Source organism: Musca domestica, unplaced genomic scaffold (genome assembly GCF_030504385.1).
Source record: "Musca domestica strain aabys unplaced genomic scaffold, Musca_domestica.polishedcontigs.V.1.1 1, whole genome shotgun sequence".
NCBI classification, from domain to species: Eukaryota; Metazoa; Arthropoda; class Insecta; order Diptera; family Muscidae; genus Musca; species Musca domestica.
Window position 1 is genome coordinate 29,795,428 of NW_026712114.1, and position 24,132 is coordinate 29,819,559.

Consider the following 24,132-nt stretch of genomic DNA (forward strand, 5'->3'; position numbering starts at 1 on the left):
CACTGCAAAAGCTGATGCTCATCGGCAGCGATGTAGAACGGCTACTGTTATAGTCTGGCACCATGATTGCAAAGACTAGATAAGAACAACGACAGAAAAAAAAAATTGTCGCAAATTTGTAACAATCTTCATTGCAGACAACATGAAAGAGGACAACCTGCGTAGCCGCTTAACCGTGCCGATGAGTAGTGTGCGTTAACACATTTCGTGTTATAGATTTTATGAATATCTCATAAGAAATTCATGCGGTGTGTCTACCCAAAGACCCACTGAGCCATCAATTTATGACGACGATGATGATGGCGATCGTTGAAGTTGGTTTTTTGTTTTTATTTATTACTCATATTTTGATTTTGTTATTGCCAACAACAGAGATGTCATATTTAGCTTAAATTATGGGTTTTGGTGTGTGCCGTTTAGCCACCGGCAATGGCGTTGGGAAAATCAACTCTAATGTTGACAGCGAAAAATTATGTCGCACAAAAGTGTTAATAACTCAATTTCACTTGATGATACGAGTTTGTGTCACACATTATTAATGAAGACATATTTTTTGGAATGGATAAAGGAAAAAACTACTGAATTAAAATGTTATGAATTAAATGAAGTATTTTACACTACTTGAAAGATTACGAACGATTTAGACAAATTCGGAATTGTCTCTTGGCAGAAAAGGATAAAATCAAATAATTGCGAAAAAAATGTGAAAATGAACATTTTCATTCTGATTTTTGAGATGTACAATTTTAATTTTTATTGTATGATTTTTTTTATACCATATAACACTATGTGCTGGGGGTTTATAAGTTTGATTGGGCCAAAAATTATGTAACACCTCGAAATATTGGTTTCACACATAGGAAAGTATATATGGATCTTCCTATCTCGCCGAGCTGCGTCGATCTAGCTATGTATGTCCGTCCGTCCGTCTGTCCATGTTAATTTTTTCTACAGGTTGCAATTATGGTCTGATCTTCACGAAATTTAGAATGGAGGTGGGGCTAGGGTCAGAATGGAACCCTATTTCTTTTGGAGATGATCGCATTATATTTAGGTTTTGAAATGGACCAAAAATTGTAAAATTACTGATTTTGCAATTACTCTACAGGTCGCAATTATAAACCAATCAAAGTGGAAGTTAGCATGGGGCTAGAGCTTAGGGCTGGGCAGAAGCCTTCCAATATTGATGGTCATCGGGTAATATTTAGTGGGTGAAATAGGCTACAACATATGTCTTTTATTTAACACAAATTTTCCATTAAACCGCGAATATTTTTAATCCTGGCGAAATCACAAATAGACGAACAGGTCAATTCTGACCGTTATCTACGTAACGGCCGATAGTAAATATATCGGATATATATAGCGAAATATATACAATGTGTATTGACAAAGGAAGGGGATGTTAGTTAGAATGCTTATATCTCAAAAATGGCTGGACCGATTTTGACAAATTTTGTCAATTCAGAATGCCCTCTTGACATAAAAGTATAAAATCTAAAAAAATAGATATGCCAATGATGATGTTAATATAGATTTTGTAGTCATTTGTGACATTCTTTTATTTTTTTCATATTTTTTATCGCATGCAATTTTTTCAATATGACTTATAATATTTTTTAATATTTTTTCACCTTACAACACAGGTTGGATTTATTATATAAGGATGGCAAATATCGTCCGAACCTCACGAAAAATTTCACAAGGGTAGGGTTGGACTCAGAAGGGTTAGGCCTATTGTTTTCAAAGATGTCCGCAATACATTAAGGTTGAAATGAACCAACAACTAAAAATGTTCCTGATTTTACAGCCGTTATAAAGGTCACAAATAGAAACCAAAGGACACGAAATCTCGCATGAAGTTAGAGTTTAGGACAGCGGGTACAATGAACCACTAATTTTGTGTGAAAAAATACCAGTATTACTTACAGGCGATATCCGAAATACACAAAAGGCGAACTTCTGGCTTTTTTATGCTGATTTCGTTGACGAATATAGCCAAATATCGTAGACAAGCAAATCATATAGATGAGTTTAAATTTGGAGATACAGAGGGGCCTCTTACTTTTGGAGATGATCGCAAAATATTTAGGGGTTCAAATGAACCAAAAACAGAATAAATTCCTGATCACACAATTGAAGACAATCGACACGCCTGAGAAGAGATTTAAGGACAGCGAAGAATTCTAAAATTTTTGACGACCATTGGATTATATTTAGCTTTAAAGTAGACCACACAACTATAAGCACGACGGAGTGCGTAAATACTGGGAAAATGTCCCTGGTGACATAATTTCAAAAGCGAAATCTTCCAATATGGAGTTGGGCATAAGGGGGCTTCTAACATATTGCAGTGTTGTAGGGTATAACATAGTCGGCGCCGCACGACTATAGCCTTTGCTTACTTGTTTTTTTTTTTTTTTTTTGAAAATTGGTAAATTCGTTCCTAATGGTGGAGGGTATTCAAAGTTCTTACAGTTTTTTACTGTTTATTCATAGAACGCCCCATCACCTGCCATTTTAAGACTTTATTTTTTAAAATGAAACACACATCAAATTTTATTATATAAAAAAGTTGGGTTTTTATTTATTACTTAATCAGTACATTGCGTATAAAAAAGAGTTGTTTTCTTTCTTTATTATATAGTTTACTCGTATAAAATTAATTTTACCGGATCGTATAAAATATATATATATTTTTATATAGTTAAATAAATTATTTTACTACGTTTAACTTTTACGATTTGATTATTACAAAAAGAAAATGCCCTTTCAAAGGTGTTCCTTTTTTAATTCGTTTTTCTTTAAGCTTAACTACGAGAAAATGTCAGTGAAGAAAAGCACCTTGATTTTACTCTTTATATAGCTACCGCCGGCGTTCATAGGAGAAAAAAGGATAGAAATACAGAAAAGAGTATTTGTTCTTACTACAATTGCTACATTATTACACTAAGGAATTCCAAAGAAAATAAATAGTTATTTTTAGACACACATTAAAAATACATTATTATTATTAGGTAGGAAGGAGCGAAAGTAATGGGTAAATTTTGTGAAATATTTTGATACAAAATTATTTCAAAATTTGCCCCAAAATTACTTTTGTTTGCATAGAGAGGGTGGCCACAAGGATTGAAAAATTTAGAGAATTAAAAAAAAATAAATAATAGTAATAAATTAAATAGAGATAGTGAGTATGTAAAGCTAAGTTGTTGGAGAGAACAAAAAAACCTAAACTAATTTTTTATATAATACCTGCGTTATTCTTTTATAAATTTTCTTTTTTCGTTTCGAAAACACAATGCCAGGTTTTAAAAAGCAATTCCGGCGAGGGGGCTTAGGGAAAATAAATTCTAAGTATTCGGTCAATGTTCGTTGTTGTTGTTTGGATATTTTTCCATGACCCCTTAGGGATCGCTTTTAAAAGCCGGCATTGTCATAGGCAAATGAAAGTATTAGTTTTTATCGCTTCTTCTACTTTTTGTTTTTGTCTCGAATTCTAAATTATTTCCTATTATTTACTAGATGCATTACATAGATTTTTTTTCTTTTTTGCTTTTGTTTTTTTCTGTTTTCTTCTAAAACTATGTTGCGTATAAAAAATAATAATTATTATCATATAAATATTAGTAGAAAAAGTCTCTTAATTAAATTCATTTCAATTTTTTGCTTGTTTTCATGAAAATTTCTTGCTTTTCTTTTTTTTTTTTTTGTTTCCTAAAGTCTAAAAGTTCGTTTTTGTTTTGTTGAAAATGGGTTGCCTATTTTGCCAAATTTAGTTTTTTTTTCTCCTTTTCAATATTGTTGACCATAACGTCCACTTATGCCACTGTCATAGAGTTTACCCAATGTATCACCGGCCTTGCCCTGTGATGAACTATGCTGTAGGTGGGAGGCTCCATAGACCATGGTGGGGGCACCATAATTAACCGAAGAGGGTGCTGAGTCTTGTTGGTAGAGATAACGTTCTTTCTTGGAGCGCTTTTGTACAGTCTTCCAGATAACGATCACTGAGAGTTGGGCCAGCAAGAAGGCGGCACCGGCAATGATGAGACCTGTAAAATGATAAAAGGGAAAAAATTGGTATAAAAAATATGAATATGAATATGGATATAGGAATCAATCGGATCTGTTATATATATATCCCCAAATTGTAAAATATTTATAAAAGATATAAACGAGTAATTGATATTATAATTAGATGAAATTTATGACAGGTTTCGACGGATATTATGTGACTTCGAACTTGGTGTGAGACCTGTATCAATGCTAGAATTTCTAAGATCTGGACGTAATGTCGGATTCTCTCGCCTCTGTGCGGTGGAGCCACGGTTGGTCCAATCTCGAACATATGAACAATAATTAACTTTTTACGTCAACTATAAAACATTTTAGAAAAATAGACACCTTAGAGGGACTAGTTTCCCCACCCTTCCCTTATAAAAAGGTACCTCTGGATTTTGAATATATATATATGGATTTACGAGATTTGGATACAATCGAAGATTAAATTAACTCAGAAGATGTTTGTCGAAATTGTCCATCTTCCCAATGGATCTGGGTTCTGTGAAAATATTTGATTCCAATTGCAGACATTCTTCACTTTTTATGCCGTCCTTTTTATACCCTCCACCATAGTATGGAGGGTATATTAAGTATGTCATTCCCTTTGTAACACTTCGAAATATACATTTTAGACTCGACAAAATATATATATTCTTGATCAGCATACAATTCTATGTCGATTTAGCGATGTCCGTCCGTCTGTGGAAATCACTCTAGCTTCCGAACGAAATGAAGTAGACTAATACAATTTTACTTAAATCTAAATTATGTCTGCAGGACTTTTGGTATTGAAAATGGGCTATGTAGGTCCACGTTTTGGTATAGCCCCCATATAATGGCACTTCCGATATTCGGTATTTTGATATTTTGGCGATTTTATTCACGGGAATCGTTTCAAATTTGGTATTTGAAGTTCGTAATCGGTACTACAGTCTGTAGAAATCACTCTAGCTTCCGAACGAAATTAAGTAGGATAATAAAATTTTACTCAAATCTATATTATGTCTGCAGGACTTTTGGTATTGAAAATGGGCTATGTAGGTCCATGTTTTGGTATAGTCCCCATATAATGGCACTTCCGATATTCGTATTTTGATATTTTAGCGACATTATTCACGGGAATCGTTTCAAATTTGGTATTTGAAGTTTGTAATCGGTACTACAGCCTATGACAGAAAATAGTCTGTGCAGATCCACGTCTTCGCATAGCCCCCATATAACGACACCTCCCGATATTCGGTATTTTGATATTTAAACGACATTATTCACCGGAATTATTTCAAAATTAGTATTTGAAGTTCGTAATGAATACTACAGCTTAAGGCAGAAAATTGTCTATGCAGGTCCACGCATTTGTATAGCCCCCATATAGTGTTGTCTTCCTATATCCTATGATTATTCACCGAATTTGTTTTCAAGTTCCGTATTTGAATATTGTAATAGCTTATGATAAAATTTGCCCATGCAGGTCCACGTCGCCGTATAGACCCTAATCTAATGGTTACATTCGATATTTTTAAGATTTTAGCAGAATTTTTAACGGAATTGCCAGATTCGTTCCAAATGGTGGAGAGCATTCAAAGTTCGGCCCGGCCTAACTTATAGCTTTTGATACTTGTTAATTTTGCTTTATGGGTTAATTTATATATTTATTTGAAATACATGTCCACCTTCAGATTATACGTATTTAGAAGGTTTTAGATGTATTTTTACGCAAATGTGTCTATTAAAGCTCTCCAGGAAACTTAACCATATACGCTATTTAAGACATATATTTTTAGAATAGCCCCACATGGCGGCATCTGAGCATTTTCTACAACCTAGTATGCCACATATGTCCATGACGGTACCGGATAACGTAAATCGGTTTGAAAGTCACAGGATTCGAAAGTTTTGGCCACTTGTAAAGAAGGTACCAGAGAGAGTTCATTTTTACAATACAAATTTGGTTTCAGATTATATATCCTCCACCATATTCCCCACTTCATAATTGAAAATTTTCAATAACCTTTCAATTTACTATCAAGAAAAATTGCCTAAATGCCACCCACCTAGAAAAACGATTTATTTTAAACTAGATTAATACCTTTTTTTATCGACCTGGCAAATTGTCCTACAAATTTTCCAACCATTGGCATAGTAGACTGAGAAAAACCATTTGACATACATTTAATTAATTGAAATTGTTGCTGTTGTAGGATTTTTTTTTAATTTTCAATAAAAAGTAATAACCACACATTAAATTATTTTCAAATTTCAGAAAAAAAACCTCAATTCTTGTTAATCCGGCGAATATTATCAATCTTCAGTGGAACAGATGCTGAGAGCCTTTAGAAGCTTCTAAACCTTATCGTTGTTTCCCCCCAATTTTTCATCGGAAATCTGTGGTGAAAATAAAATCCCAAGCAGGAGGAAAAACAACAACACTCTTAACTACTACAACAAATTTGGAGAGAGTTCGTGATCAGGTCAGTAGTTCAGTGGTTTAAACATGATATGTTCAGTTGCTGTATGGATGTTTTATTTTCGGCGGAGGCTGCTGCTAATCGTGCCATGGCTGAAGCTAATGCTTTTTTATGGATTTTTTTCTCATCTTGACATACCATGAAGTCTTGTAAGCAAGAAGAAAATAAAAAAATAAGAAAAAATGCCGGCGAAAAATATGCAGCAAAAAACTACAAGATATTTTAAAGTAAACCATAAACGTTAACTAAATATTGCCGCAAAAATAACAACAGTCAGTCAGGGAGTCGGAAGCCCCAGTTTAGAACAGCAGCCAGCGCAGCAGCGGCATTAACAAATTTTTAACGCTTGCAAAACATATGATGCCAACACAGAGCCAGACCCAGACCCAGCATCCATCCATCCGTCTGTCTATCCCATCATACACTGGGGCACTCTAATGGTAAGCAATAACCTTACAGTACATACGTATATATATTTTTTTCTTTTGTATGTCTACCACCTGTTGTGTGGCTCAACGTATGTTATCCAAAATATTTACAAAACTTCTGGTTTAAGGAGAAATGAAAAAAAGAACAGTGAATCAGTTTATCTGTGGGTGGGTGTGTGTGAGAGGGTCTCTTTGTGGTCTGAATAATTTATCATTGGCTTTATGGAATGTAGGTGGGTGTAGTTTTTATTTGGGGTAACGTTGTTTTTTTTTCGAAGTTTTGGTATGATTTAAGTTAAGAAACTTGGGAAGTGGGAAATCTGATATCCGTGGCAGAGGAAAAACATTTCGAAATTGGGTACGAAATAATGCCTTAGAGGGGATTGTAACTTGGTACCCCAGGTAGACAATAAACTTTTCTTTGGGCGATAAATTGGTTCGAAAAATATTTAAGGATTCAGATGGTCATGAAGGGAGCATATTGCGAAGGAATATTTTTCTTCTTTCAAAAAAAAAAATAAAAAATAACATAAAAAAGTAAATCGTTCTGTTCTGGAATTTAAAGGCGTGCTAGTCAGAGACTTAATAAATTAATGATTTAATTGATAAAAATTTTTGGAATGGAAAAAAATCTATTTTGCGCCACCTACTGGAAAGAAACTGCATTACTTTAAATATACAAGATCCAAACCATTCTCATCTATGACAAATGGGATAAACACTTTAATAAAATTCTTAAATTGTTTGACCTGAGTTAAGAAGTGAAAAATTGCCACTTTAGAGAAATAGATTAATGCAATGGAAGTTGAATTATAGGTGGCCCATAAGCAGTTTCGTGCCATATCTGAAAAAAAAAAGAATTCGCTGGCTGTCGCAGATTTACTTCCCACGTTTCGGATAGATTTCTATGATTGTTTGGTTTGCTGGTAACTTTCTATCACTTTCCAATTCTAACCAAAAAAGCTATAATATCCATAATTGAGAATACATTTTTCTGGAAGCAACTTCAGACTTTCTTCCGTTGTTTCGGTCAGAATTCTCCTCGCCCAATGGCAGTTGGGTTTGCTTGATTGTTTTAATTTAAGTATTTCCAAATCTAACCAGGGAGTATGAACAATAATTAATTTTGTTTGGATTGGTTTGTTTTTATTATCTCCAATAAGAGAAATAGACCTATAGTGAGTGTACAATTCATTTCAGACTTTCTTCCGAAATTTCGGACATTCTGTTTGAGATCTGCACGGCTTGATTTGTTGGAGTGTTTTTCATATTTTCCAGTAATAACCAATGCATTTGTTATATCCAGTGAGTGGGAAAATTTTAAAACTATTGTTGTACTGAAAGTAATTTCAGATTTTCTTTCGCCATTTCGAACAGAATTCTGTCAGATCCTGGTTTCCGGGTTTGTTTTTATTATTTCCAACATAAGAAATAGGCCTATTACATCCAGTGAGTGTAAAAAAAACTAACTAGTTACCTAGTTACAAAATACCACAGAACAGGATTCGGACAGCGTGTGACGGTTTCATTGGCCGTTTGAAGGCCATAATTCGTGCCAAAGGTGACAATTCGATCAAATCTAAATCTAATTCTAAAATTTGAAGCTATATCCGATATGTTTTGCTTTCATTAAATAAAATTAAAAATTATGGCATTTGACTTTGTTGCAGTTTTTTATCTCACCCTGCATAGAATTTATATGGAAGGTCTTATATCTCTAAACGGTGTTATCTTAATGGGAGGGAGACCTCTTGGGGGTATCCTGTGGAAGAACTGCCTATAGACACATTCTAATTTTTTCTTTGGCGGAGCTTCGGGACTTAAAAATATAGAACATTTGTACTGGGGCCATAATTGAAGGCCAGAGAGCTCTATTTCGCGAAAAATCTTGGTGATTGTAGAGCCCTGTGTTTTTGTTGGTGTCCACCAAAGATATTTTTGCAGTTCAGGTGATAGGTGGGCGAAACCTAAAGAATTTTTCATACATAATTTTTAAGAAAAAATGTATAGGTATGTTCGAATTTTTATGAATCTCCTTTAAAAAAATCCACGACAAACACTGTGGGTGTTTGGCCCCTGTATCATTAAACCTCCATCAACTTAGGCTTCACTTAACTAATTCTACATATAATAAATTTCCTTTTTATCTCTTTTCACCGGCAAGTGTCTTGCCATGGTCAAAATGTAGAACAGATTACCACAAAACGACCTTATCATTATGTTGGCGTTTTCATCGAACAAATGATCTGCGAGAGTTGGAGGCAGAAAATAAACCAATGCACACACACTTGTGAAAAAAAACATGTTGTGGAACAGCTTTATTTACATCAATTTTTTCTTTCTTTTTCAAGAAGACAGCAAAACAAGGAAGAGTTATGGCCAAGTTTAATGGTCATTTGATGACCATAATGTATGCATGCACACACATGATATGCCATTATGTGTAGCCTTTTTTCATTTCTCTCGCTTGGGCAGATCATTGTCAGCATCATTGTGGGTACACATACTACAATGAATTGTTGGCCAAGATCTTTATGAGCGTTTTTATGTAGGCTTAAGAGACGTAAACAAAAAGGGAAAAAAATCACAAATAAAAAACATTTACGTAAAATAATGACCTGAAATACTTTCTCTTGTAAATAATATTTTATGGCACTTTGATCTGCGCATAGAAGCTGAGAGATTTATGGTTAGGAAAATATATATTTTTTCACTCTTAATAATGATTAAGCAGTTTTTTTTGTCTTTTATGGAAATATTTTGAAATGTCATAAAAATAGGCATGTTTTTTTTTTTTCTTGCCAACAGGTGGCATGCTGAGATTTTTTTTTCTGTTTTTAGATAATTTAAAAGCTATCTTTGAAACTTACCATAACCATTGAGACAGGTCAAAGATTCTTCGGCAATGCCGGCATAGACCTTTTCATGATCATCGGAGGAATTCAGGGCATTTGTCTCCTCTTGATTGAAGCCAAATTTGTCGGTAATTTGAATAGACTGGACCAGCAGAATATTATCTTCGGCAGATTTTTGGCTAACATCACGTTGATGGCGGCCATGGTGATGGAAGGCAGAGGTGGAGACCATGTATTCAGCTGAAATTACAAAAAAAAAGGAAACAAATGAATATTTTCAATTCAATGTTGAAAGATTTTTTTCTTCCAAACTCACCACCATCTGTGCCATTGACAATGGAACGCTTGCGACGACCATAGGAAACCAGGGATTTCAATTCACCACTCACAGAGTCTTCATTGTCACAAATGACAGGTTCACAGCGAGGAATACAGGGTGTAACCAAGGCACGGAATTGCACAACTTCGGACGAGGGGAATTTGAAGGCATCGAATTGTGAAACCAAGAATTTACGATTCTGAGACATTTTCTGTACTGGACCCATAATGTATTGGTCGGTGGGACAGCCATGAGCATCAATGAGAGTGATTTCAGCATTATCAGTACCATCCATGGCAACCAATTCGCGTACGAAAATTTCATAGGGACTGTTTTGATCGGTAATTTCGAATCTCAAGGCCAGGGGATCACCAACTTCAGCAATACGTTTCATGTCACTGCCATCGCGGGAGGTGATCTTCATGATAATATTGGGAGAATCAATGATGATTTCTTCGCTCAACGAGGACTCAATTTCTCCTGTCACACCCAAATCGACATCATTCGACACAGTCTTATTGGTCAGATCGTATTGGCAGGAGACAGCCAAACCCAAATCGGAGGAGGTAACAATCATATCGTGATGTTGAATAACAATATCATTCATATAACGGCCATAGGCAGATTGTCGGACATTACATTCCAAGTCATTGTAGCCCATGCGGAAATCGAATTCCAGTGAATTGTTAACATTGACGGAGCAGGACTTGGGGGCACCCTTGGCATAGACTTTGCCATCGAACAATTTTGAGGTACGGATTTTGGTAATCATTTCCCCGGATTTACATTCAATTGAGACATTGTAGCAGGAAGACAATTCATAGGTGGCAGCCTCTGGGACATCCAAATAGGGATCCAAGACATCGGTCAAGGTGGAGCGAGAGTGATGAGACAAACGGCAGACCATGTCACCGGTATCGTTGTAGTCATAAGAATGGCATCTAGAAATGAGCACAGGAAATGTACATCTTTCCTATAAAATTTTATATTTTTCCCCCCAAAATTATTTACCTGTAAGGTGAGTTCAAGCACAAGTCACGGCATTCCTCAATCGAGTTGATATCCTGATACACCGAATCGACAGTCTTTAAGATTTTACCCGAAATTCTCTTAAATTCACACAATTTGCTGGGCTCCTCAGCACAGTTGTTTTCCAAATAGTCAGCACCATCATAGGGTTCCACATTATTCGATCCAGACAAGGTAATACGATCCATGTCACTCAATTCACACAGGCCGGAATGACGATAATAATTGGCAGATCTAGTTGGTAGAACAAAGGCAAAAGGGCGGGTTGTTTTGGCGATTCCAAATATACACACACATGGATAGTTAGAGAGAGAGAGCAAGAGAGGGAGTGCGTGAGTGATATAATGCGAAGAAGTTGCAGAAAGCGTGAGAATTGCAGGTATACAAAGAGTAGAGAGGGGAAAGAAAATGAAACAAAGAAATGAAGAAAAAAATTAATTATTTTAAATTAAAAAATTATCAGCTTATTTAGAACCTTATCTAATGTTGTGTTAGTAAAATGTATCTCATAAAGTGTATAGATTTTGTGAAAGAGTGTTAATGTTTTGAGTGTAGAGAGAGTGAGTGACAGAATTGAAATATCACTGCATTGTAGAGATAGGAAATGCAAGTGGAAAAAGAGCAGCAGCGCATTTCTATGTTCTCACATCTTTGTTAATGTGTTAGTCAATGGGTTCTCCATGTATTTGAGATTTGCGTTCACTGCGATGACTCGTATGGTCATTTGCCTTCACCTAAATAAAGCTCTAACAAAAATGATGAACATAAGTAGTCAAACGAAAATGAAGCAAATGTAAAGACTTAAGAAATTATAAAAATTGGAAAGAGGCGAAGTTTGAAGAAAATATATGAATAAATGATTTAGGAATTTGTTATCAAATTAACAAGAAAGTGAAGGATAGGCCTAGACAGAGGAAATCAACGAAGGGACCTTATGTTTAATATGATGGTACTGGACTCGTTTTTAAGGATATTTTTGAAAAGCATTTATAAATTTTCATTTATTTTTTGATTCGTGTCCCATAAACTTCCCTATAAAATTTTTCCTTGAATTGTTTACGGACTTTAATCATTAGGGCAGGTTTTTAAAGTGAAATTAATAACTTTTTCACGAATTTGAGGCCACCATTGCTTTATTGGACTAGCCTAAATGTTAAAGCAAATCCAGCCTACAATGTCTGCGATTTTGATTATAGACGTATTTTAAAAAGGGGTTGAGGAGAATTTTAATAAATGTGGGAAAATGTCATGCTTCGAGGTTTAATATTTCGAAATAAGTCAGTTTTTGAAAAATTGTGGTAACCAATGCAATTTTTATAGATTACGAGATTACCTTAGATTTTTTTCTAAACTGTAGAAAAAATATGATGCCGACAAATATATTCTTTTAATTTTTTTAGTGCACAAGAACGTCGTTTCATCCAGTACAATGAATAAATTTTGGTTTTCGAGTTTTAACTTGGTTTCAAGGTGGTGATAATAAACAGAACTCCTCAGTGACATAAACCGTAAATAAACGCCGAAGTTTCTGCATTCTTTCACAATAGTTATATACATGATTTATCGTTCCTTCACTCTGACCTTAGATTTTGGTGAGAATTTTGAAAAAAAAAGTTTATCGTGATGTAATTCAAGCGCGTGATGTAATTCAATACTGTGATTTCTTTATATTTTGCTGGAAAACCAAAAGTGGCTATCGTTAGCGCACTCCTGGCACTGGTATCGTAGCCCGAAGTCAAGGAAGTGGATGGAAGAAAACAGCAACATCAGCAGAAATGGTTCGAAAAGTATAGAAGCGACTTGATCGACTTGACCTGAACATATCGCAATATTCCATTCGGCAAATATTGAAAAATGAGCTCGGGGTAAAGCCATTGACATTCTAAGAAGTGCAAGAACTTTCACCGCAACAGAAGGAAAATAGACTCAAAACAGCTCAAGAGTTGCTTGGCTTGGCCGAAAGTGGTGAACTGCCGAATTTGGTTTTCTCCGGTGAGAAAACATTCGTTGTCCAGCAGTTTGTAAGCAAACAAAATTATCGTGTTTACTTGCCAAAGAGGTCAGCCAAAAATATGCCCCTTCGGTTGGCCACCAGAACTCAAGTGCCGGCCATTTTGATGGTATGGGTCGCCATAACAGCCGATGGTCGCTCTTCGTTCGTATTAATCGATCGTGGCATTAGAATAAATGCCAAATATTATCGCGAAAATATTCTGGAGGGTATATTAAAGCCTTGGGCACGCAAACATTTTGGACGCAAACCTTGGACATTCCAACAGGACTCAGCATTAGCGCACTCAGCACGCGCCACCCAAGAATGGTTACAAAATGAGGTTCCTCGCTTCATTTTCAGCGCATAATGGCCACCAAAATCTTCGGATACCAATCCGTTGGACTATTGACTCTGGAGTATTTTGGAAAGCAAGGTTGGCACTAAAACAATACCAAAGTGTCGATCACCTTGAGCAAGCGCTTCTCCGGGAATGGGCCGAAATACCGCATAGTAACATTAGGACAGTGTGTGACGGTTTCATTGGCTGTTTGAAGGCCATAATTCGTGCCAAAGTTGACCAATGCGAACAAATCTAAACTTATTCTAAAATTTGATGCTATTTCCGAAATGTTTGCTTTCATTCAATAAAATTTAAGATAAAAATTGTAAGAATTATGCCGTTTGACTTTGTTGTTGTTTTTTATCTCATCCTGTAGGCATGCCATTTGTGGAAAGCAAAGCATAGATGGAATAACTTTCTTTTTTTTAAAAAAGATGATCTAGAATCTAAAGACTCTTAGGTCAGATGAAAGTTATGAATTTTATACAATTCTATCATTAGAAAGACTTAGAGCCCCAGTAGTCTTACGATTATGTTAGTATTGAAGAAGAATTTTTTGTTAGAATTGTATTGTGTATGTATGTATAAGTGGAAGAATGTAATTATGTATGTGTAATTATTAATCACCTTTTTTTTGTTTGGTATCTTTTGATTCTTAATCTAAGTGTGTAGGTGTATTTATATAATTTTTCTTTCGAAAAACAGTTTTTAGTATTAATTATTGTGTAAGATGTTTTTGGGTTAAACCTCCATTCTTTTTTTGCTATTGTTAACTCGAAAAACAGGATTCTTAATAGGAATCTTGTTTTTCTTAAATTTATGTATCAACTCTTTATTTTTCTTGATTAGTTTTCAATTTACTTTCATTTCGACAGTACGCACTGTTTGATTTTTCTTTCATTGCTGCACAAAACTAGTTGTGCTCTCCCCCCAAAAAAAATAAAGTTATTCAAATAACAGCAACTCCAAACTTACCTGCATGTAAATTCAGTTTCACCCAAACACAATTCCAAACAGTCGCGTCTTGAGTACACAGTTTGACTGGATTTAACATGATCCACTAAACGATAGTTTTGCACACGATCAATGCACCAGGCCTTGGAACAAGGACGTACACCCAAACAAGATTTTTGTGCGTAAATGGTGAAGACAGGGAATTGGGAACGAGAAAGTGAACCTGAGAAGATAAAAAAGAAACGAGAAAAGAAATGAAAATACAAAAAATACATTTAAAAAAATTATGGGACATAAATTAATATAAAGATACACATATACACAAAAAAGGAAAAAGAGTGACTGGGAAAAAGAAAAGCAAATGTATAAAGATGTAGTTGCCAATATTTTTTTTCTGGTTTCCAATCAATGATCATTATGGTCCTCAGCTCAGCAGCAGCTGCATCTACGCACCATCGGACCAGATTTTATGTTTTATTTAGTTGTGTTTTCAAAATGCGTCTGTGTTTGTACGTGTGTGCCTAACTGTTTCATGTGTAAAACCAACTCAAATCGAGTTTGTTCTGGACCTCGCATTCTGTTTTGGCCCCCAAAACACATTCTGTGCAACAGCTAGCAGTTGGCCTTTTTTTTTCTTTGTTGCCTTTCAATTCTGCAGACACCACATATTTTCAACACGCACTTGTTGTTGCAGTGTCGTAAAAAAATTAACAGGCGTTAAGAAATACGAAAAAGGCTTTCAAAATGTGGACGACTGTTTTGTCGTTTATTGGTGTTGCGCAAAAGCGAAATAAAGGCCTCTATGAAAACTTACAGAGCTCTTTGCCAAGAGCCTACTCTTCTTGCTCTTCTGGCCTAAAGTTTCGTTGTTGTTTTTTCTCACACAAAGTGCGTCGTTGCATGATGTTGTTGCTGTCGCCGTTTAAAGGCGTTGGCACAAAAATGATTTTGTTACTTGGATTTTCTGTTTTGTTGTTCCCTCCTCGTCTCTTTTATTTTTTTTGGCCGGAAACCTGTTATTAAAAGCAGGCCTATGCCTGAATTTAAGTCATTTTTTATGTTCCTTAAGCAGCTACAAGAAACAAGCATACAAAAGCAAAACATATACACTTATGCCTTGAACGAACCAGGCGCGTAAGTTTTGCCAACAAATACGGCAAACTGACTGCCTCCAGCATACTCCAGCAAGGACAAGTTTATGGGGGTATTTTTTTTGTTTTTGAAAAAAAGTTCTGTATAAAAATTGAGGGGCTTGTCTCGGGCTTGGTGTTAGTATGACAAAACAGAATGGTAAAAAGCTTTTTGTTCCTTGTCATTATTTTTTTTTTTTCACTATGCATTGTAGAAGCTAAGTGTTCTGGCGTTTTATTGGCTTGAGGTTAAGAAAACTGCTTGCCGTCGAATGGGTTGCGGTATGATCAGAAGAGAAGTACGTCTTAGTATTGAGGATTTCCTATCCTTGAATCAAATAGGGAAATATTCTCAAGAGAAGGAAATTGGAATCACAAACATGTCTTCAGACAAATTATAAGGTTTCCCAAAAAACCTACAGTAAGAGAGCGATACGAAATGTCTCAAAACCGAAAATAGCTTTTATTTCCCAGAAAAATTAGAGTACCACATGGGCTGCATGGGTTTCTTTCGAGGTGAAATTGGCAAAGCCACCATTCTATTTCAGGTCCAAGGAAAACCTCTGGTTGGGACGTGACATTAAAGCAGATGGTATATCTGTTTGTGGTTTTACACTGGAAATCTCAGAACCAAAGCAGTCGTCTGACAGCCTCTTTAAAAGTCGTCCATACAGTCTTGTAACAGTCGTTCGAACAGACTCTTTTAATGTCATTAAAGACCCCCAAATAGACCTTCTAAAAGTCATCACGTGTATAATGATGTAAGGTCTATTTGGGGTTCTTTTTTCTTTTAAAGGGTTTAAAAGTCGTTTAAAGAAACAGTTCAATAGTGGTCTCAACAGACCCTTTAACAGTCGTCTCAACAGAGGCACATGGCCCGTAGGGTTATTTTGAGGTGAAATTATCAAAACGACCTATCTCTTTCAGGTCCAAGGAAATATTCTGGCTGGCCATGTCCATACAGTCTCCGTAATAATTGTCCATACAGCCTCCGTAACAATCGACTCTTCTAAAGATGCTTTAACAGTCTTTTCAACAGCCCCACATGGTCCACAAGGTTTTCTTTCGAGATGAAGTTACAAAAGTGACCAATCTTTTTCACTTCCAGGGAAATCCTCTATATGGGTCATGTCGTCCACACAGCCTCATTAACAATCGTCCAAACAGACTCGTTTAAAGTCCTAACATAATCCCTAACAGACCTCATAAAAGGCGTCACTACAGACCATATAACAATCGTCTCTACAGACCTCTTAACAGTCGTTTCTAAAATCCTCCTAACAATCGTCTCTAAAGTCCTCCTAACAATCGTCTCTAAAGTCCTCTTAATAGTCTCAACAGACCCTTTAACAGTCTTCTCAACAGACCCTTCAACAGTCGCCTATAGAGCCTCTGTAACAGTCGTGTATAGAACATCTATAAAAGTCGTCTACAGACCAATTTACAGCCTACTTAACAGTCCTCTACACAGCCTTCTTAACAGTCGTTTATACAGCTTCCTTAACAGTCGTCAATACAGTCTCTGTAACGGTCACCCTTAACAGTGGTTCATACAGACTCCTTAATAGTAATCTTTACAGCCTCCTTAACAGTCGTTCATACAGACTCCTTAAGGGTCGTCTATGCAGCCTCTTACATTGTTCAGACTTTTTATTCCTTATTTCCTCAGATATTTTCTTTTTGGTTTCTCAAATTTTTGATTCCGCCCAGTGGAGTTACAGACCAACTCGATTTGTTTACCCACCTCCCCCCAACCGAACACTGCTAAGCACTTTATTCCCAGTTACATTTCGTAACTTAACTCGGTATATGAGCACACCGCAATGTTCTTTGCTGCTTGCAAAATTACTTTTATTGTTCATTGCGATTTAGCTGCTTTTACATCTTCTTTCTCCACTCCATATTCGCCCCCTTGCTATCCGCTGATATCATATATCTTGTGGTTACTCACCTGGTGTTTTGTCCGCCGTTGTCTTAAATAATACACAGAGTCCGGTTTCATAATTAACAGCGCTGCATGATTCATTTATCTGACAGGCCTCCAGGCAATCGGTCAACATAAGTGTACCGGGCAGTGTGTCAAGCATTTTTGATGGCGCCGATAATACATAACTGCAAAAATAGAAGAAAGAAAAAAACGCAAAAAACAATGTTAGCATAGATATACAACATAAGTGCATGACGGTAGTTTGTCTTAGGCCTATTACTTAAATTAAAGAGCATAAAGCACAACTCGGAATGAAGAGGTGTCTTAACTGTTGCATAAAATCTTTGCACAAAATTTCCTATTCCGTTTTAAGTGGCTTAAATGGACACAGAGTTTAAAACGGTGGCTTATTTTTTGCATAATTTATTATATGCCAATGGGATTAAATGCTGATTTGCGTGGGTTTTAAATAGTGTGGTTTTAAACGATTAAAATTAAGTGTGGTCATTTATTTGGCTTGTTTGTCCAGGTCCTATGATTGATATGATAAGGATTTGTTATAATACGTAAAAAATCTTAATGACATTGAGTGGAATACAAGAAGAACAAGGCAAATGCATGATATACTAGTTTTCTTGTAGATAAAAAATAAAGTTTGTGTCTTAAGTCTGTTGTTTAGGGGTCCTCAATCTATAAGAATTTATACATTGATTCCTTATCTCTAGGTATTACAAACAACTGAAATGTACATATTCTAGTATTAGGGGTTTTAATTTGAAAATTTCAATATTTAGGGGGAATTTAAATTTGAAATTTCTAAAAACAGATCTAAAATTCAAAGTAAAACAAGTAAAAAAGCTGTAAGTTCGGCCGGGCCGAACTTTGACTACCCTCTACCATTTGAAACGAATTTGGCAATTTTCAATTTTCAGTTCAAAATTCTGTTAAAATCTTAAATTTACCGGACGTAGCCGTTATATTAGGGTATATACGACGACGTGGGCCTGCATGGGCAAGTCTTGTCATATTGCAATACCATTACAATATTCAAATGGGAAACTTGAAAAAAAAATTGTGAATAATGTCGCTAAAATCATCAAAATACCGAATATCGGAAGGTACAGTTATATGGGGGCTATACGAAAACGTAGACCTGCACAGACAATTTTCTGTCATAATCTGTAGTATCCACTACGAACTTTAAATAACAAATTTGAAACAATTCCGGTGAAAAATGTCGCTAAAATCATCAAAATACCGAATATCGGGAGGTACCGCTATATGGGGGCTTTACGAAGACGTGGACCTGCACAGACAATTTTCTGCCATAGGCTGTAGTATCCATTATGAACTTCAAATACTAAATTTGAATAATGTCGCTAAAATCCTCAAAATACCTAATATCGGATGGTAACACTATATGGGAGCTATACCAAAACATGGACCTACATGGCCCATTTTAAATACCGCAGACATAATATACATTTAAGTAAAATTTTATCAACCTAGCATATTTGTAGGAATGCCCTGAAAAGACTTTCTCTAGAAAAGACCCATCCTGCGTCTTTCTCCTTTTTTTTGATATTCAAATTTGATAGACCTCCCTAGGTGTAAATGCAGATGTTTTTGTAATCACTTCTGCCGATCTTCTCTATTTGTAGGTCAATAAATACTAGCTTATTTGTAGGAATGCCCTGAAAGGACTTTCTCTAGAAGAGGCCCATCCTGCGTATTTCTCCTTTTTTTTTTTTTGATATTCAAATTTGATAGACCTCCCTAGGTGTAAATGCACATGTTTTTGTAATCACTTCTGCCGATCTTCTCTATTTGTAGGCCAATAAATACTAGCTTATTTGTAGGAATGCCCTGAAAGGACTTTCTCTAGAAGAGGCCCATCCTGCGTCTTTCTCCTTTTTTTTTTTTTTTTTTTTTTGATATTCAAATTTGATAGACCTCCCTAGGTGTAAATGCACACGTTTTTGTAATCACTTCTGCCGATCTTCTCTATTTGTAGGCTAATAAATATTAATTTATAAATTCTTCACTCCCCTTGATATTCTTTAACAAAGCAAAAATTTATTTTCCCACAATATAAGTCTGCAGACGTTTGTTTTTTCTCTCACTCCCTAACCATTTCAATAAATCAATTAAAATACCTCCAAATGCTATAATTATTATAAATTCAAATTCTTCCCTCCCTCCCATCTCTTTTGGTTTTCTAGAACTCTTTTTTACCAACACACAAACGCGCAACGCCGTTGGTGGTGGCACATTACGGTAGTTAATTGTTTAACGCCTTAATATGTTCTAATTCCATAATGGTAGCATTAATCACATTTAATACCTAAAGTGCTGCTGAACTTTCATCTAAATGGTTGCCTAAGATGTGAAAACATACAAAGAAGAATAAAACAAATACAGAAATGAAAACGTATGTTTTTTTGTATCTACGACCACACTAAGAGCCCATCATCATCGCCACCATCCCCAGCTAAGATGACTGTGCGTAAAAATAGATATTTAGCGCTTTAAGTTGAAACGATTTTCGTTTTCCCAATAAAATGAAATTGAAAGTTCAATGACTATAAATTTTCGTTGATAATAATGTTTGAAATATTTATGAATATTATTTTCGAAATTGGCGGAGTGAATGATAATATGTTAACCCCTTGCTACGCTTATATTATCATTTTAAAATGCATATTTTATTGAGTTGTTAAAAACGAATAGTTTTTGTATGGGAAACTATTTGCATGAGAACAATGGCAAACTAATTTTGGATTATAAAATATCATATGCGGAGGATTACGAAATTTTCTTATTGTTCTATACAAACTGCATAAATAAAGAAATTTCACCGCTATTAAAATTTGCGTTTCTATACATATAATTGATGGCTGCTTAAAAAAAAAATTGTTAAAAGACAATATTGATAGACGATCTTTAAAACACATATTTTTTACAAATTTTTAACATATACAGGATGAGAAGAAAAAACTGCAACCAACTTCAGACTACTGTCATTTTTAAGCCACTCGTCCAACAGCTGTTAATATTATTCCAGTGACAGCTCATTATTTTCCAGAATTTTCCAGAACAAAAGTTATTCTTGATGGAATTCAAGCGTGATAGTGTGATTTCTTTATATTTGGCCAGAAAACCACAAGTGGCTACCGTTAGAGTACTCCAGTATATAAATGTGAATAAATGTTTTTATAGAGTAGCCCGAGGGATTTTTTTAAATTTTGGCTGGAACACCATAAGTGGCTATCGTTAGAGCACTCCAGCATTTCAATGTGAGTAAATATTTTGTGTCTCGTACCATCGCTCGTTACCGTGACAAAGCAACATCAGCAGAAATGGTTCGAAAAGTGGCCGAAAAATGGCTCGTGAGCAGAACATATCGCAATATTCCATTCGGCAAAAATTGAAAAATTAGCTCGGGGTAAAGCCATTGAAATGTCAAAAAGTTCAAGAACTTACACCGCAACAGAAAGAACATAGACTCAAAAGCGCTAAAGAGATGCTTCGCTTGGCCGAAAGTGGTTAACTGCCGAATTTCGGTTTCTTCGATAAGAAAACATTCGTTGTCCAGCAGTTTGTAAACATTGTCAAGTAATCGTGTTTACTTGACAAAGTGGTAAGCTGAAAATGTGCGCCTCCTGTTGGCCACCAGAACTCAAGCACCGGCCATGGTGCTGGTGTGGGCTGCCATAACAGCCGATGGTCGCTCTCCGCTCGTATTAATCGACCCTGGCATCAGAATAAATTCCGAATGTTATTGCGAAATATTCTGGAGGATGTATTAAAGCCTTTGGCACGCAAACATTTTGGATGCAGAACTTGGACATTCCAACCGGACTTAGCACCATCGCACTCAGCACACGCCACCCATGAATTATTACAAAATGAGGTTCCCCGCTTCCTTTCCAGCGCACAATGGCCACCAAAATCTCCGGATACCAATCCGTTGGACTATTGTGTCTGGAGTGTTTTGGAAAGCAAGGTTAGCACTAAAAAATATCAAAGTGTCGATCACCTCAAGCAAGCGCTTTGCCCGGAATGGGCCAAAATACCGCAAAGCAACATAAGGGCAGCGTGTGACGGTTTCATTAGCCGTTTGAAGGCCATAATTCATGCCAAATGTGAACAATTCGAACAAATCTAAACTTATTCTAAAGTTTGATGCTATTTTCGAAATTTGTTACTTTCATTCAACAAAATTTAAAAAATATAAAAATTATGGCATTTGACTTTGTTGCTGATTTTTATCTCTCCCGGTAGACTTGTATAATCTGAAATTGCATCTGAAAGCATTTGGTAACCATGCACATGAATTTCGATGCATAACTCCGAGTTTATGAAAACATTTAAATGTTGTTCTTAAGCCCCGGATTTCTTTATTTGTTTGGAGCAGCTTCATTTGCTGTGCCTGAGCGTCGTTGTTAAATCATTGAGACTTCAAGTTTGATTTAACTCAATTTAAAACCATATTTTTTCCATCACTGATAAAACAAAAGACTTAAAACACGAACTTGATTTAAATAAGCGAAAGTACAAACTTCGAAAAATCTTTTATTTATTTTATTGTCTACTTTTTATGTAACTCTTTTTGAATGTTCATAGCTTCTCTTTGTTCTAAACAAAAGACATTTGACCCCACCTCGTTTGATAAAGACCGACACAAGACAAATAGCCAGCTTTCTTCTTATTTTGATTGTCTTTTTCTATTATATAATTTTAGTTTTCTTTCTTTTCACGGGTATTGATACGACAATGGTTGCCCAACAGGTGCCCCCTAACAAAAGACTTAAGACACAAACCTGAACAATTGATATATCACTCGTTGAACACTCTTTCATTCTCTGATTCAGTAATAATTATAATTTTCCACTCATTTTCTCTCCACTTACCCCGTTATAATTTCAAAACCAATCATATCCGGATCACATTCTTCTTCAACCATACCGCCGCCATTACCGCTTTCAGCCATTGGCTTTTCTGTCTTCGATTCTTGTGGCAACTGGGCATTTCCGTTGATGGCCGATGCTGCTGCTGCAGCCGATTCCAATGGTTTTGGCAATTCGCTGTCATTCTGTACAATATTTCCGGGCAAATCAGCTTCCTCAATGCTAACGTTTTCCGTCTTGAGTAGGGGGGCTGCTGTGCTCGATGTTGTAGAACTAATGGCGGGTTGGGCGGTGGTGGTGGTACTGCTGCTGCTGGTGCTGGCGGCTGCTTGTGGTGAAGGTGTTACATTGGTGCGAGGGAAGGTTTTGGCCGGCTTAACAGGACGTTTGGTTTTACGTGCCGCCGTTGCTGAGCTGAGCACCAGGAAAAGCATAAAAAATACTAGACTTTTACGCAGAAACATTGTGAGTGTGTTTGTGTGTATGTGCTGCAATGTGGGGTATCCTCTTCTGCAAAGAGAAAGGAGAAGAGAAAATATTTTAATTTAATTGCATTGAAAATATATTAATGAGTGCTATAATATTATGATTAGTGTTCGGACACATTAATGCATTGATTTCGCATGCGTTAATGTAATTTAGCTGTTTGGTCGTTTCTTTCTTTATGGCTGGCTGCACAAACGACCATGTGTGGTGGTTTTGTTGTTTTTTTTTATTTTTTTGCCTCCATTATCTTGGCATGAAAGAGCAGTTTTCCCACTCTCTGTGGGGTATTTCGCTTTTAGTTTTATTAGCCATTAAGAATTTTATTCCTTTTCAAGTTTATAGTACGGATAACGGTTATTAAAAGTGTTCAATTAATTTCAATTCTGACACAAATGGTAGTGCAGCTGGTGTTGGGAGGTCTAACCGGAAAAACAAAACTTTAAATCAATTCCTATGACTTTGCAGAGGAATATAAATCTGGTAGAGGGTTTGGAGAGAATCACAATTAGAAGTGAATAAATAAATAAATAAGAATAATCGTAGGATTTTTGAGAACAGTATTAGGATTGGCGCAGCTCCAACAGTAGATTTTAAAGGACCATCAGTTAAATAATATTTGCTTATTAAAAAAATCGTAATTATTTTACTAGCATCGAAAAGACAAAATCTTGAATTTTATAAAAAAAAAAAATATTCCAAACACCATCGGAGGACTTGTAATAAAAATGCTAAGCATCAAAATCGTGGATTTTTAAAAAAAAAATATTTAACATTTTTATAAAAATATTTCAAGCATCAAGGTCGTGGATTTAAAAAAAGTCAAGCATCGTAATTCTGTTTATACCCTATGCCCTACACCACATGGTGGCCAGGATATTATGTCTTTGTGCATTTGTTTGTAACAGGCATAAGGAAACGAGATAGACCGATAGTTCCTTTTGATGATCTGCATAGAATCACATTCTGAGTCGATTTATGCATGTCCGTCCGTCTGTCCATGTATTTTTGTAAACAAAGTACAGTTCGCATTTATTTCTCTATCCAGATGAATTTTGCACAAATCATTTGTTTGCCCCAAGGACGAACCCTATTGAAATTGGAGATAATCGGTCAAAATTTAGATATAGCTCCCATATATTACTTCGTCCGATTTACCTTTTATTGTGCACCAAATGTATAATATTTGTCCAAATGGGATGGAATTTGGCACTTACGACCGAATTGAGTCTAGAAG

At 35.7% G+C, this 24,132-nt stretch overlaps 1 protein-coding gene across 1 annotated transcript in view; it reads right to left on the reverse strand.

Moving 5' to 3' along the window:
• Positions 1-2,759: 2,759 nt before the first annotated feature.
• Positions 2,760-24,132, reverse strand: part of LOC101896863 (uncharacterized) — an 86,542-nt gene continuing 65,169 nt past the window's right edge. Inside the window, exons 4-10 of the mRNA XM_005177432.4 lie at positions 22,416-22,922; positions 17,527-17,687; positions 14,467-14,668; positions 11,141-11,392; positions 10,127-11,070; positions 9,826-10,050; positions 2,760-4,052 (exon numbers count right to left, since the gene is read on the reverse strand). Coding sequence (XP_005177489.2) covers positions 3,793-4,052; positions 9,826-10,050; positions 10,127-11,070; positions 11,141-11,392; positions 14,467-14,668; positions 17,527-17,687; positions 22,416-22,876 — 2,505 coding nt within the window. The 5' untranslated portion in view covers positions 22,877-22,922 and the 3' untranslated portion in view covers positions 2,760-3,792. The remainder of the gene's footprint in view (positions 4,053-9,825; positions 10,051-10,126; positions 11,071-11,140; positions 11,393-14,466; positions 14,669-17,526; positions 17,688-22,415; positions 22,923-24,132) is intronic.